The sequence below is a fragment of the Sorex fumeus genome, unplaced genomic scaffold (genome assembly GCF_029834395.1).
Source record: "Sorex fumeus unplaced genomic scaffold, SorFum_2.1 ptg000078l, whole genome shotgun sequence".
In the NCBI taxonomy this organism is placed as follows: Eukaryota; Metazoa; Chordata; class Mammalia; order Eulipotyphla; family Soricidae; genus Sorex; species Sorex fumeus.
In genome coordinates, this window is record NW_026606135.1 from 11,109,772 (window position 1) to 11,124,437 (window position 14,666).

General features: G+C 42.1%; 1 protein-coding gene across 2 annotated transcripts in view; it reads left to right on the forward strand.

Moving 5' to 3' along the window:
• Nucleotides 1-14,666, forward strand: part of PLCE1 (phospholipase C epsilon 1) — a 343,363-nt gene that overhangs the window by 241,967 nt on the left and 86,730 nt on the right. For both annotated transcript variants that reach the window (XM_056130466.1, XM_056130467.1), the window contains exons 5-7: nt 7,284-7,429; nt 10,659-10,917; nt 12,600-12,805. In XM_056130466.1, coding sequence (XP_055986441.1) covers nt 7,284-7,429; nt 10,659-10,917; nt 12,600-12,805 — 611 coding nt within the window. The remainder of the gene's footprint in view (nt 1-7,283; nt 7,430-10,658; nt 10,918-12,599; nt 12,806-14,666) is intronic.

The following is a 14,666-nucleotide window of genomic DNA, read 5'->3' on the forward strand; positions in this document are numbered from 1 at the left end:
CTAATGTTCTGTCTCTCCCGCTCAATGGCTTCTACTTTCAAGGCATTTCTAGTTGAGGGAGATTGACCTAAGACCAGCGATAGCACAGCGGGTAGGGCGTTCGCCTTACAAGCGGCCAACATGGCCGACCCGAGTTCGATTCCTCTGCCCCTCTTGGAGAGCCTGGCAAGCTACCGAGAGTATTCGATATGCCAGACACAGTAACAACAAAGTCTCCAATGGAGACGTTACTGGGCCCGCTCGACCTAAGACCAGGCACTGAAAAAAATACCTAGATATTTTTTGCATGAATATGTACATGTATATATGCATATATATGAAGAATGGAAGTGGGTGATTTAAATAGAGAAAAGGGAAGCGGTTATTTTTCTTAATGAGGGATCACGGGAGACTTTAAAGAGAAAGAGAGGTGTGAGTAACCCTTATGTCAGGAAAGACTTGTGTTCAGGCCACAAATCCTAAGGCAATCACTAACTCTTCAGGTCTGACCTTGGGCTGCTTCCTTCCCTTCAGGTATCCAGGGCATCTCAGACATCACTTCCTTCTGGATATCTTTATTGCTTCCTGAAATACAACTTCTTTACAACCAAAGTAGTAGTGGCAGCAGAGACCAGTCTTGGGTCCTTAACTGTATACACAATGTGGAGAGATCTCAGATGCAATCTCTGGCTTCACCCCACAATTATTTTATGAAGTTATTACTATTTTTACAGTTTAGTGAAGAGGTAGTTGAGGCTTAGAGAGACTAGGTGACTTGCCTTAGGAACATTTACAGGGAAATCATGTAGCTGGGCTGAATTGGGTTCAGTTGGACTCAGACTAAGCCCCAATACCCATGCTCTTCTCCTCTGCTCTTCTGTATTGCCTCCCTCTGGTTTCCCCTTCTGAGTTCCAGTCCAGGACACCTAGTCTCAGGTACACTTAGTTTGATTAAGGTCAAAGGGTTGATGTACAGGATTGGGCTGGCACTATAGATATGATGCTTTTGTAAACTTGAGACTCACATGTACAAAAGGTTGCCAACCCCTGAATAAGATAAATCAGTTGTGGCTGGAGCAATAGTACAATGGAGAAAAAATTTCATTGCACTCGAATGATTGTTGATTTCTTGAGTTCGCTAGGTATGATCTCTGGAGCCAAAAGTAAGCCCTGAGCACAGGCAGCTATGACAGAAGGAAGAAGGACGAAGGAAGGAAAGAAGGAAGGAAGGAAGGAAGGAAGGAAGGAAGGAAGGAAGGAAGGAGGGAGGGAGGGAGGGAGGGAGGGAGGGAGGGAGGGAGGGAGGAAGGGAGGGAGGGAGGGAACAAATGAGGCTGGCTACTAGTTATCTAAAATGCAGAGTCTGAGTCTCATTCTTACAGTCTGGGTCTTACACTATACTTCATGCTCCACATTTGGAGGAGAGGTGTGTGTGTTTGTGTGTGTGTGTGTGTGTGTTTGTCTGTGTGTGTGTCTGTGTGTATTGCCCAAGCGTGCATTCCCACAGATTTCACTGAGAGTTGTTTTAGAAAAGCTCAGATGTCCACTGTGTATAAACTACTTCCCAGTGGCCTGATCTAACTCCCATGGCCTTCTTTAAATTTACCATTTGAACCTAGACTTTGCTGTTCGGATGACCCATTACCAAAAACTCATTTTTCTATAAAAACATTATATTACAAAAAAAAAAAGAAACAAACCAAAAAATAAAAAACCTTTTTGGCAAAACTTATTTGCTCCTTTTTTCTGGACCTGGGAACAGCAGTGGGAAGTGTTTTGGGCCTATCCCCAAATATAATCCTTGATGATTTGGAGGCTGGGAATCCTGTCTGCCCACGGCCTCCTGGGACTCTGGGTGACCTGCCTGTCGGTCAGAGGCACCGAGCATCCCCTCACCAGAGATGTGGGAAAGATGGTCTCTGTCCTTAAGGACTTGAGGTCTGTTGGGGGAGACAGAACAGATTCATGTGAAAAAGTCAGACCCACAAATGCAACAAAAATAAAACAGATGGAAATCCAAGCAGCAGTGAGAATAGACGTGCAGATGTAACTCTGAGCTAAAAGTCTAGTGAGGTCAGAGAAGAACATGAAGAACTTGGGTATGAGGGGTGAGGTGAGCTACCAGAAATGTCTTCCAAGAGGAGGCTAGTCTACATGACTCTCATGAAGCTCCCACCATGTGCACTGTCCCAGGGAACACAACACACCCATTGTCTTCCTTCTGGGGAGCCCAGTGCTAACTGTAAGGAATTTCGGGGAGAGGAAGCATGAGGGCACCATATAATTCATATACTACACATTGACTCAGCCCAGGCCTCAAGAGTGGTTTTCATCACAATCCTGAAGCAGCCCTGCCCATGGTTGTAGGGAAGCCAGACCAAGTACAATGGATGCCCTACAGGTGGCCTGGCCGCCTTCCCTTTCCATCTAGCTTACGTGCCTATGTGTACACCTCATTGGCCTCAAGTACCTTCAAATTGGACATTCAAGCACACACACCCTTACACACACACACACACACACACACACACACACACACATCCTATTTTCATCCTTCAGGTTTAAAGTTACCCTACCCTGGGGCTAGAGTGATAGTACAGTGGGTAGGGCATTCCCCTTGCAAATGGCTGACTTGGGTTTGATCCTCAGCATCCCATATGGTCCCCCCAGTACTGCCAGGAGTAATTCATAAGTGTAGAGTCAGTAGTAACCCCTGAGTATCACCAAGTGTGATCCAAAAAGCCAAAAAAAAAAAAAGTAAAGTGTTACCTTACCCTAAGGATCCTGGTCCAGATAAAAGGCCCTTGCAGGCCCAGAAGTAGACTATGGTTATCTGACAGGGGACTTGGAGTTATGGGTCAACAAGAGCAAACAATCTGGAAGGGAAGACTTGCCCTGTGAGCAGACATGCTCTGTTTATTAGGATGTGGCAGCCCAAAGCAGGGATCCTGACCACAGAGTCTAAAGAGTCTATAGGAAGTCTTCCCGAAAGGAAAAGTAAAAATTAGCAAAGTAAAAGGTTTGGGGCTAGGAGGGATGAGAAAAAAGGCTTTCTTTTGAAGGAACAAACAGTGCAGAAGCAAGAGTGCTGAGGCTAGAACCCTCCCCTGGTGCAGTCGTGTCCAGGAGAAGCAAGACGAGTCTTGAAAACAGAGACCTGTTTTGGGTCAAGGTAACTATTTGACATTACAAAGGACAAGGGAACGGCATAGTGGACCAGGGAAAGGTTATTTTGAATAGACCAAGAACATTCCTTCCCAATCAAGTTTGTGCGATGCCTTTAAGATATTGCATGTGAGAAGCAAGCTATTCCTGTTGTGTAGTGCCGAGAAGGGCAGAAGGAGGAAAACAATTTGGAGAAGGAGCTACTAGAGCAACGGCACACATTCCCCAAGGGGCAAGTGTACACCATGACCCAGGAGTCCCTTACTAGTCTGGCTGGAGGCCAACTACTCTGTATTCTGTGCTGACTGTTGAAGTGAAGCAAACTTATTGGCCACTTTGAACACTTCTGCTCTAGGCAGGTGTAGGTTTGGGAGGTTTGGGGCGGGGTGGGGGCGGGTAGGATGGTGAGGATGATGGGGAGGCTCCTATCCCAAGCTTGATATCTTTTATTTTATAGGTATACTATTTCTGTAATTTTCTTTGTGTTTTCCGTGTCCTAAAATACTTTGTGTATTGGCAGCCCATCCCATTTTCCGTTTAGTAAATATGACCTACTTTATGCTTTGGACACCATTTTAACAATCTTCACCAAGTCCTTATTCCCTTTTTGTATCACTAATTATTTTATAATAATTTGTGATGACACTCATCAGTTAACACCTGTGAAATTATTTATATATTGGGCTATAATTGTTTCTTAAATCTTTAAGCAGCAGATGTTAGTGTATTGTGTGTGTGTGTTTCTGATAACAGTGCTTACATAATCTCAACAACCGGACCCTAGGGACTCACACTTGGAGATGGAACAGTTGGTTTAAATTAAGTTTCCATGTGAAATATGGCATCGCTATTTTTTTCCTAGCTTTGTGGGAAAGTATATGGAAAATGATTTGACTGATATAAAATAAATCTGGATACATAATCAGGATTGAAGCACAAATCAAAGATAGTTTGTACCTGCTCTGTGAAGCAGACCTCTCCAAAGGGAGGTGAGTTAACTCTTTAAGGCCATGGGGCTAATAAATCTTTGCTGTTACCAGAATAACCTAGGATCATGGATCTTGGGGGAGAAACTGGCTTTCCAGCATCCTGGTTTAGGCACCAATCTCAACAGAAAAGGAACTAAAGCCTTAGGAAGAATTTATCTCAACACTTAATTAGGGGGTCTTTGCAGAAACATTTTAATTTTTCAAGGTCTCATTCTTTGTCAGATTATTTTGAACTTCCAGTCCAAAGAGTTGATGATTCTGTGATTCTGAGTGTTTACTGATGAATTTCCATAGGCCTTATCAGAGTAAATAAAGAATTGAACAGAAATGCCAATGGCACTGTCTCTACTGGCAAAATAACTCCTTTTTATGGTTTCACAAAGATGATTATTAACCTGGTGACTAAGAGGTCAGGAATTGAAAGAGGGAGCAAAGGATTGCTCAGAGCTACAGAAGAAGAGTTGTGTATTTTGCCCAGAATGAGCCCCAGGAGATCAACATGAATGGTCTCTACTTCCCAAGGCGATCTAAATTTCTTACAGGATGATCTGGGCCAGGATTTATCCTGGACATGTGATTCCCAATCAGTTCTGGTGCTGCCTGAGGACCCAGCATAGTCCTGAGCAAGGAGAGGGAGGAAGTGTATGTTTGTGCACAGTGCTGTGAGCTGAACTTGAAGTGGCTGGTGGCTTTTGCTTCTGCTGATTTCAGAAGAGAAGAGACGGATGAGTATTTAAGTGTTCTTGCTTGATATCAGAGAATAACCTATTTTGCCACCAAAATAGAGCAGATTCACACACACAAAAAATTAAATACCCGGGGCTGGAGCGATAGCACAGTGAATAGGGTATCTGCCTTGCACATGGCTGACCCGCGTTCGATTTCCAATATCCCATATGGTCCCCTGAGCACTGCCAGGAGTAATTGCTGAGCGCAGAATCAGGAGTAATGCCTGAGCATCGTCAGGTGTGATCCTAAAAGCAAAAATTAATAAATAAAATAATTAAATACCTGAGTGTTAGCACAACTACCCATTGACAACTTTAGAGAACCCTTAACCCTGCATCAGACAAGACAAGTCTCTTCTCATAGAGCTGCAGATTCTGAATCTGGAAGACTGGGTCGGACTGCCCTCTGTGGTTGCTGCCAGCACTAAATGCTTTTCATTCCTTCATTTTAGCATTTATTTATGATGAACATCTTGAACTCTTCCCCCCCCCCCCCCCCCGAGGTTGTCATGAGTCTTGTTGAACGCTCCCTCTCACTGGGGTCAGGAGGATCAGCAACTGTCCAGGTTTCAGCTCTGTCACAGGACCAGATACAGCAAATTGACCGTATGGGGGCACAACCAAGACTTTGGTTTGTTAACAACTCAGTTTAGCAGCCCAGATGTTAGCCAGGATGGAGATGGAGATGGAGAAAGTCTCTTAAATGAACAGTGTCCAAGCATAAAATTTAGATAGTGACAAAATAATCTTAAAGGCTAGGGCTGGAGCAATGGTACAGCGATAGTACAGAGTTTGACAGAGTTTGCCTTGCACATAGCCGACCCGGGTCCAATTCCTGGCATACCATGTGGTCCTCCAAGCACAACCAGGAGTAATTTCTGAGTGCAAAGCGAGGAGTAACCCCTGAGCATTGCTGGGTATGACCCAAAAAGAAAAAAAGAAAAAAAGAAAAAGACTAAGCAGAGATGTTTGAGATTGAATAGCCAAAAGATCTGGGGACTTAGTTGTGAATTTTTATTGAATATTACCCCCTCTAATCTGTCTAATAGGAAAAACTAATCACAGTACAATCTATTTAAACCCAGAGCTGGAGAATATTGGTTTATGTGTTCACATGAGACACACCTTTAAGTTCAAAGTAAGGCCTGCAACCTTTTGGAAGAGGTGGAGGCTCTTCAACAAATGTCATACACCCTTTGTCTCATGCTTTCCTCTTCGTTAATATGTGAATAATGGACAGTGTTGAGATGTAAATGGTAGAACCTAGCATATTGTGAGACCCTGAGTTCAGTAACACACTCAGATCGCTTGCCCACCCCATCCTGCATTGCCAGGTCTGACTCTTTTTAATGCAAATCATGATAGTCCCTGATTCTTAGGATTGTTGTGGGAATTGAATCAGTTAGCATGTATAAAGCACTTATAAACTTTCTTGGCATATAGTAAATGCTATGTGAGTAGCTCTTCATATTATGTAGTCATTTGGGGAGAATAATAGATAATGCAGTTGTAAAAGTCAGCTTAATATGTGTGTATATATTGTGCTTTTTTCATAAATTTCTTTCATTTATGGTCTAAGAGCATTGATTGCACTTTACCATTAGTCAAGTTTATTTTGTATTAATATTATCCTGAGAACTTATTTCTTTTTTTCTGGTAGAATCAAAAATCAGAAGGGATTTTATGAGTTATCTTTAGCCTCTTTGTTTTTTGTTTTGATTCTGGAGAAGGGAAGCTTTGGCTTTGGGCATATACCAGCTAGTCCCCAATATAACAGCTATGGTTGGGGGCTACTTCCAGTAATTCCTGAAGGCTTCTCCTAGCTTTGTGCTTGGAGTCATCTTTAAAATACTCTGGAGACCTTGCAGTGCCAGGGTTTGAGCCCAGGTCTCTCACATGAAAAGCATTAGTTCATTGAGCTTTCTCTGACCCCAGACTCCCTCCTGCTCTATCGACGAATTAATGAATAGATTTTAAACAGTTTATTTGCTCTTGATGTACAATACTGCTGCAAAATTCTGGCATTACAGCTTTAGACACTTCTGTAAAAACATAAAACTCATCATATCTAGCATCAGTGTTCCAGTTCCATCAAAATACCTGCTATCCCCATTCCTCCACCCTTTCCTCTTGTATCCACCACATTGCTCACAGCATTTCAGAGTTATTATTGTTGTGTTTTTCCAGCCTGTTTGCAGCTTCCTTATTTTAAAGATGAGAGTGAGCACTATAGAGGTTAAGTGGCTGTCCCAGAATCCCGTAGCAAAGGCATGGCGGAGCTGCAAATGCACGCCAGCTGTCTCCACTGGGCCTTTCAATTTTCTAGTATGAACTGATTTTTCTCATGGAAAAACAATTTTCTTCTGCAACTGTATTTATCAGGCTTCCAGAGTTTCAGTGAATACCCCCTTTTATTTTCTAGGTGAGTTCCTGGGTTACGTGGCTGATCCTCACAGCGGGCTCCATGGAGGAAAAGAGGGAAGTTTTCTCATATCTGGTGCACGTGGCCAAATGTTGCTGGAATATGGGCAACTATAATGCTGTCATGGAGTTCTTGGCTGGCCTCAGGTATGAGCAACGGGAGTATCTTTATCTCAGCAGTTTCCTCCTGCTGCTGAGTTCAGTGACCAAGTTAGCCAGTTAACCTTAAAAGCATTCATTGGTGGTGATTATTTGGAGGAATATTGTCCTCTTCCAGTGACACTAGTCCTGTCCCTCAAAGGTACTACAGAATGCAGTACCATTTTCATGCCTTGAACAAGCTGAGTAAGTTACCTTTTTACAAAACTCCATCAACACCATCACCCATTCCTGTCCTCCATTTTCTATCCTATAAACGCTCTAATTTTCCTCTTCCCAGCTCTGCTCTATCCATTACTCTAATTCTATAAATTCCGAACCACAGGTGCCCAAATTAACAATAGTGGCTTGTGTGGTTTAGTTTTATTTTACTACATTTTATTTTATTAATTATGTGACATTCCATCGTTAGTGCTCTCTCTCTCTCTCTCTCTCTCTCTCTCTCTCTCTCTCTCTCTCTCTCTCTTTCTCTCTCTCTCTCTGTGCATACACACACCACACCTGCCAATACTCAGAGTTTACCCCTGCTCTTTGCTCAGGGATCATTTCTAGCAGTGTTCTGGGTACCTCATATGCAGTTTTAGGAATCAAACCAGAGTCAACCACACTCAAGGCAAGTACCTTAACCTCAGCCCTAGCTTTCGTTTTTATCGAAAGCTTTCCCCACATAAGTCATTTGGTCAAACTTGTTCCTATGCTATTTTAGATATTATATTCTAAAATTAAATAAAAGAAGAAACTAAAGTTAGGAGAAGTTGGGGCCAAAGCAATAGTGCAGCAGGTAGGGTGCCTTGCATGTGGCCAACCCAGGTTCAGTCGCTGGTATCCCATATGGTTCCCTGAGCACCGCCAGGAATAATTCCTGAGTGCAGAACCAGGACTAACCCCATGCTCATCACTCCAAAAAATAATAATAATAAAAAAATAAAATTTTAAAAAAAGAGAAGTCAAGACATTCATCCAAGTTCATCTAACATGAATGGGACCAAAATGAAGACAACCTTGGTTCAGAGCCCATGTCTTAACATCTGTGGTATTGTGCTCTGGCAGTGTCTCCATCAATACCAAGATCATTTTTCTATCGGTAAATATTGTTTTCTGCCTTATTGTCTTGCTGCCTCAGTTGCCTGGCATAATATTGTCCTTTCCATTTGTGGCAGTATCTGAGTATCTGAGAAAGAAAACTGAGGGCTGGAGTGATAGCGTAGCGGGTAGGATGTTTGCCTTGCACGCGGCCAACTTGGGTTTGATTCTTGACATCCCATAAGGTCAACTGAGCACTGTCAGGAGTAATTCCTGAGTGCAGATCCAGGAGTAACCCTCGTGCATCGCCGGGTGTGACCCAAAAAGCAATAAATAAATAAATAATTAAATAAGAGAAAACTGAGAGGGCAAGTTGCTGGATCTTTCTAAGCCTCTGTTTCTTCATCCGCCCCTCTCGGAGAGCCCGGCAAACTACTGAGAGTATCTCGCCCACACGGCAAAGCCTGGCAAGCTCCCCATGACGTATTCAATATGCCACACACAATAACAACAACTCTCACAATGGAGACGTTACTGGGCCCACTCGAGCAAATCGATGAACAACGGGAGGATAGTGATAGTGATAGTTTCTTCCTCTGCAATATAGATAATGAATTTTTTAGCACTTATCTTTTTACATAGGATTTACAAAAAGATAATACAAGTGACATTGCATTCAGCATGTACATCTGGCTTACAGAATTTATAATAAGGCTCCATCTAAAGAACTCATCTGATAATTTTTGCCTGAAATTTGCCTTCCCAGTTAGGATTCTTACTGTAAAATGTTTTTGCTTCATGATATTATTGAGTTTTTTTTTCTATTTCTAGATCCCTACATAGGAATTCAGGATTGAGGGAAGAGAAGAAAATTCACAGAGTTGGAAAGATTTTGTCCTTTTGAACTTTCTTAATTAATAATAAATTTAAGTGATCATGTCATTGGCATTTAAAATAGTCGCAGAAATGCAGCAGATATGGTTCAAAGTAGGGGAAAATTGTAGAAAAAATATGATAGTTGGAGAACAGGAAGCTATATCCAGACTTGGCTCTTTGTGATACTTTTTGTCAAAAAAAAAAACACCTTGTTACTTTCTTTTTTTAAAGGCTGTAGGAATGTTAGAATGTCTATTATCAAGAAGACATGAACTCAGAAATGTTGGCAAGGTTGTGGAAGGAAGAAAACCCTTGTACAGAGTGCGGAGTGTAAGTTAGTGAACCACTATGCAAAAGACTAAAAAGAGAACTACCATATGATCCCTTTGGGGGAGTTATCTGAGGAAAACAGAAGCAGTCACAAACATCTATGTATATATGAATGTACCTCCTTGCTCTTTGCAGCATTACTTATAATGTCGAGAAATTGAAATATTGGTAACAAGAAATGAAAACAACGAATAAAGAAAATGTGAAATGTACTATAAGCACACATAAGCACACAGTCCACTGAATTTCCCTCTGTTCCTCTGTTATTGTTATTGTTATTGTTGCTAGTATAGCTCAAATGCAAGTTTAGTGCTCATCTTTCAAAAGGAACTCCCCCCGCCCCCCCCCCCATTTTTGCTTAGATCTGTCCTAATTGGCCTTCTGTTTCAATTTATAAAAGTAACATTCACATCATCTGGGATGTTGGTGGATCTATGCACTGTAGCGCTGTCCTCCCATTGTTCATCCATTTGCTCAAGCCAGCACAAGTAACATCTCCATTGTGAGATTTGTTACTGTTTTGGGCATATTGAATACACCACAGGGAGCTTGCCAGGCTCTGTCATGCGGGCGGGATACTCTCGGAGAGGGACAGAGGAATCAAACCCGGGTCGGCAGCATGCAAGGCAAATGCCCTACCCGCTGTGCTATAGCTCCAGCCAGTGGATCTATGAATCCTAAATAAACCTTACAACATAAAGAATACAGGTCTAGGGCCCCAGAGATAGTACAGAGGTTAAGCTGCCTGCTTTGCGTGCCACCAAACCATGTTCAATGCCTGACACTGCATGGTCCCCTGAGTACGACCAGGAGTAACCCTTGGGCACAGAACTGGTCGTAATACACTGTTAAGTGTAGCCCGAACTATATCCTTTTCTCCCCAAAACAGAGCAGACTTTTTTTAATGAATGTGTTTAGAATTTAGGCTACTTACTGTAAACTATTTTATTTCTCCTGCAGTCTAAAAAATGTCCTTTGCTTACAACAGGTCTCGAAAAGTTTTAAAAATGTGGCAGTTTATGGACCAGTCTGACCTGGAGACCATGAGGAGTCTGAAGGACGCCATGGCCCAGCATGAATCCTCCTGCGAGTACAGGAAGGTGGTGACCCGGGCGCTGCACATCCCCGGGTGTAAGGTGGTTCCATTCTGTGGTGTGTTTCTGAAGGAGCTCTGTGAAGTACTTGATGGTGCCTCTGGCCTCATGAAGCTCTGCCCAAGGTACAATTCCCAAGAGGAAGCACTAGAGGTGAGACCTTTGAAAAATCCTCATGACCTGGGGCCCCATTGCTGCTGCCTGAATCATTGCTCAGTAACTCAGAGATCACCTACAAACACAGGGTTATAAGTTGTTACTGTGTTGGTCTACAATTAGGTGCTTGAGGCATTCTCATTCTGGATTCAGCAGCATCTCAATCTGAGATTTGTACTTTTAGCTCTTCCCTCTGGAGGAGCTTGTGTTCCCTCTTGAACACATGTCTCTCTCCCCCTCTCTCCCTCCTCATAGTTCCCCAGATTTTTTACTTAGGAACAAACTATTTTACTGTTTTTTTAATGAGATGCTTGAAAATTCCAGAGAAAAGAAGGCCAGTTGGTACTGTGAGACTAAATCTTAAATTAGGGTTAATGACAGTGTATTAATAATGACAACATGTGGAAATGGTGCCACTTTTGGGTTTTGCTCTTAATGGCTGACAGACCTCTCTTTTATTGGTTGGGGAATGTCTGAATACAGGGGATAAGAGAATTCAGAAGAGAGGATTGACTTGGAATGAAGGATGGAGGGGAGACAGTGCAGCCTTCCTTTCTTCCTTGGTGGAAATCATTGGGGAAACCAGGGTCTCCTGTAAAGCCAAGCCCCAGGCTCTCACCAGAACAGCCTCACTTCTCTCACATCCATTGACTTATGTTCCTGACTCCCAGAAGGAAAACACTGAGTGAGCTTTGGGTTTGGGCATTGAGAAGCAGACACTGAAAAGCCTAAAGGAGGCCATCTCCCCTTTAAAAGAAATGAAGGCGCTTTATGGAGGATTTTGAGGAGTACCACATGTGGAAGTCCCAAGTACAAATCTCGGGACTTTCTCACTCTGGTTGCGTACCCACAACTCACTGTACATGCATGTATACATACACACACCCACACCCACACACACACACACTCACACACAGGCACGTGGCTTATCTCGGTGGCATTGGGAGGACTCTCCTTATAGTTTAGCCTCTTCTGTGTGAGAGAGAACAAAATCATCATAAATAATATCAGGGAGACTTGAGAGCCCCTAATCCCATGATGACCACTAGCATCTTCTCGACTTATTTAAAGTGATAAAAAAGTAAGCTTATAAATACAGGCCCCCAGCTGCACCTACATCAGCTCTCTCCTGTCTGTGACCCATTATGAGAGAGGCTTCCTGATCAAGTCATAATACTCCTGAAGAACAAAATACAAATAATAAGAGCATAGCAACTACCAGACAGCTTCTGCTACCACCCTGTTAGCAGATACAAAACAAAGTGTCTGCTTTTCCTGATATTTTCCTTGAGTCCCAAGATTTTTATCTGCTTCCACAGAATAGTATATTCTTGTTCCAGTTTTTCTTAATTCTCCCTACAAGAATGAAACAAATGCTACCATTCCTCTATAAAGTAGCTAATCTTCTCCTTAGGGAACCTTGGACTAATATTGCTTTTTGCATTTTAAATTCAAAGTGGAGTGTAGATTCCTGGAGGGACTAAAGTTCTCTTAGTGGAAACAAGAGTGGGTTTTGATATTTCACATGGTGAACTGGAAAAAAATGTTTTTCCTGGAGGTTTTTTTTTTCTTCCCAGTGTGGGGGGGGAGCATAATTATTTTCTCTCCCTAGCCAAGTAGGTTACTTAGACACGGTTTGTAAAGTTACAAAAAATAGATTCTTGATATTTTTTTCCTAGTTTGTCGCGGATTATAGTGGACAAGATAATTTCTTACAACGAGTGGGACAAAATGGCTTGAAAAATTCAGAGAAGGAGTCGACAGTCAACAGCATCTTTCAGATCATCCGGAGCTGCACTCGTAGTCTGGAGTCCGAGGAGGAAGACAGCCCCGGGGAGGGCAGTAGCTCTAGGAAGAATTCCTTGAAAGATAAAGCACGCTGGCAGTAAGTTTCACATTTTAAGACAAGGATCCTCATTTCTTCTTTTTGCTGTTTCACTTTGGGAACTGGTAGATCCTAATCAAAACACATCACATTTATAAGTAAACAAGCCAGGCTTTTAAAAAAAAAAAATCTCAAACTTTACCAATTCCAAGGGCTAGAGCGATAGCACAGCAGTAGGGCGTTTGCCTTGCATGTGACTGGCTCGGCAGACCCAGGTTCCTCTTCTCCCTAGATTCCTCTACCCCTCCCCGAGAGCCTGGCAAGCTACCGAGAGTATCTCGCCCTCACGGCAAAGCCTGGCAAGCTACCCATGACGTATTCGATATGCCAAACACAGTAACAACAAATCTCACAACGGAGACGTTACTGGGCCCACTTGAGCAAATCGATGAATGGGAAAACAGCTCTCCAGTGCAGTGCTACCAATTCTGAATTAGGATCTGGCTTCTTTGTCCTAAATTTGCTATTCATATTTTCAAGCCTTACCATCTGTTACCTCTTTAAAAATAAATAAATAAAAACAGAGCTGTCTTGCCATTTCTAAAAATTCAGCAAACTAAATTTTAGAATTTAAAACATGATCTCTTATTTATTTGGTAGCTTCTATAAAAATAGTTTTGCCACAGTGCTCAAAAGAGGAGAGAGAGAGAGAGAGAGAGAGAGAGAGAGAAGAGAAGCGCCTGCCATAGAGGGGGTGAGGGGCGATGAGAGGGAACCTAGGGACACTGGTGCTGGGAAAGGCACTGGTGGAGGGATGGGTGTTGGAATACTGTATGACCCAAATCCAATCATGAACGGCTTTGTAAGGGTCTATCTCACAGTGATTCAATAAAAAAAAATTTAAATAAAAATCATTTTAATTCCTTACTGAAGAGGCACAACAGTTATTATTAACCTATTTTGTAGTCAGTATGCTAATTTAATAAGTCCAGAAAGACATACAGAAATAAGAATATTTGATACCTTCCCAGGTCTTTGTTTGCTTTTATGTCAGGTTTTCAAAATCTCACTTTCAAAAATACTGCTTGGGAAAATATGGTTTAGCCTTGTAAGCACTTATGCATTTGTAATTATTCTTTTTTCCCAAATACTGTTTATTGGTATGCATTGTAGATTAAGCAGACATGCCTACCCACAACCAAATGAAAAATACATATTGAAACAACTCTTCAAGGTTCTTTCCTCAAGGTCAAAGGTAACTCGAATGGAAGAACCTAACTTAGCGGCGGAGTTCTTTGGCCCCATCCAAAACTATTAGTTCAACTGGCTTTGACATCTTTGCCTTGAAAGGTTTAGATTCATGAGTCAGACCTTGCGGGTTGTCTTGGAGTCTGTATACATATAGAATGGTGTTTGCAAGACATTGCTTATTTTCTTGCAAAGTCCTTCCTGGCTGCTTCTTTATGTAAGGTAACACTGTTTCAAGTAATTTTCTTTGAAATGTTAACAGTCCTTAGAATTTGGTTGTAAACATAGAACACTGCTAAGTGTAGCCCCTATTTTTAAAAGAATGAGTGACTGTCTTTCCTCTGAATCTCTAATACCACCATGTTTTAAGGAAATAAACCCATATTCCAGAATTTTCCAGACTTTCAGTCTTTTATCCAAATCCCACTTCTTCTTTCATATAAACGATCCAGATATTCAAAGCTCAATTGTACCTTCTTTTCCTTACAGTGTCTACGTTCTAAAGCTCAAGTGTCTCACATGTCTCCCTAACCAGTCTTTACTTCCAAAGTTTATATCAAATCAGAGATAATTTGAAAGTTTTCTTACTGAGATTTTGCTGAGAGTCATGGTAATCACAGTAATGTTATTTGGAGCGCCACCTGCAAATAAACACCTTCACACAGGAGCATCT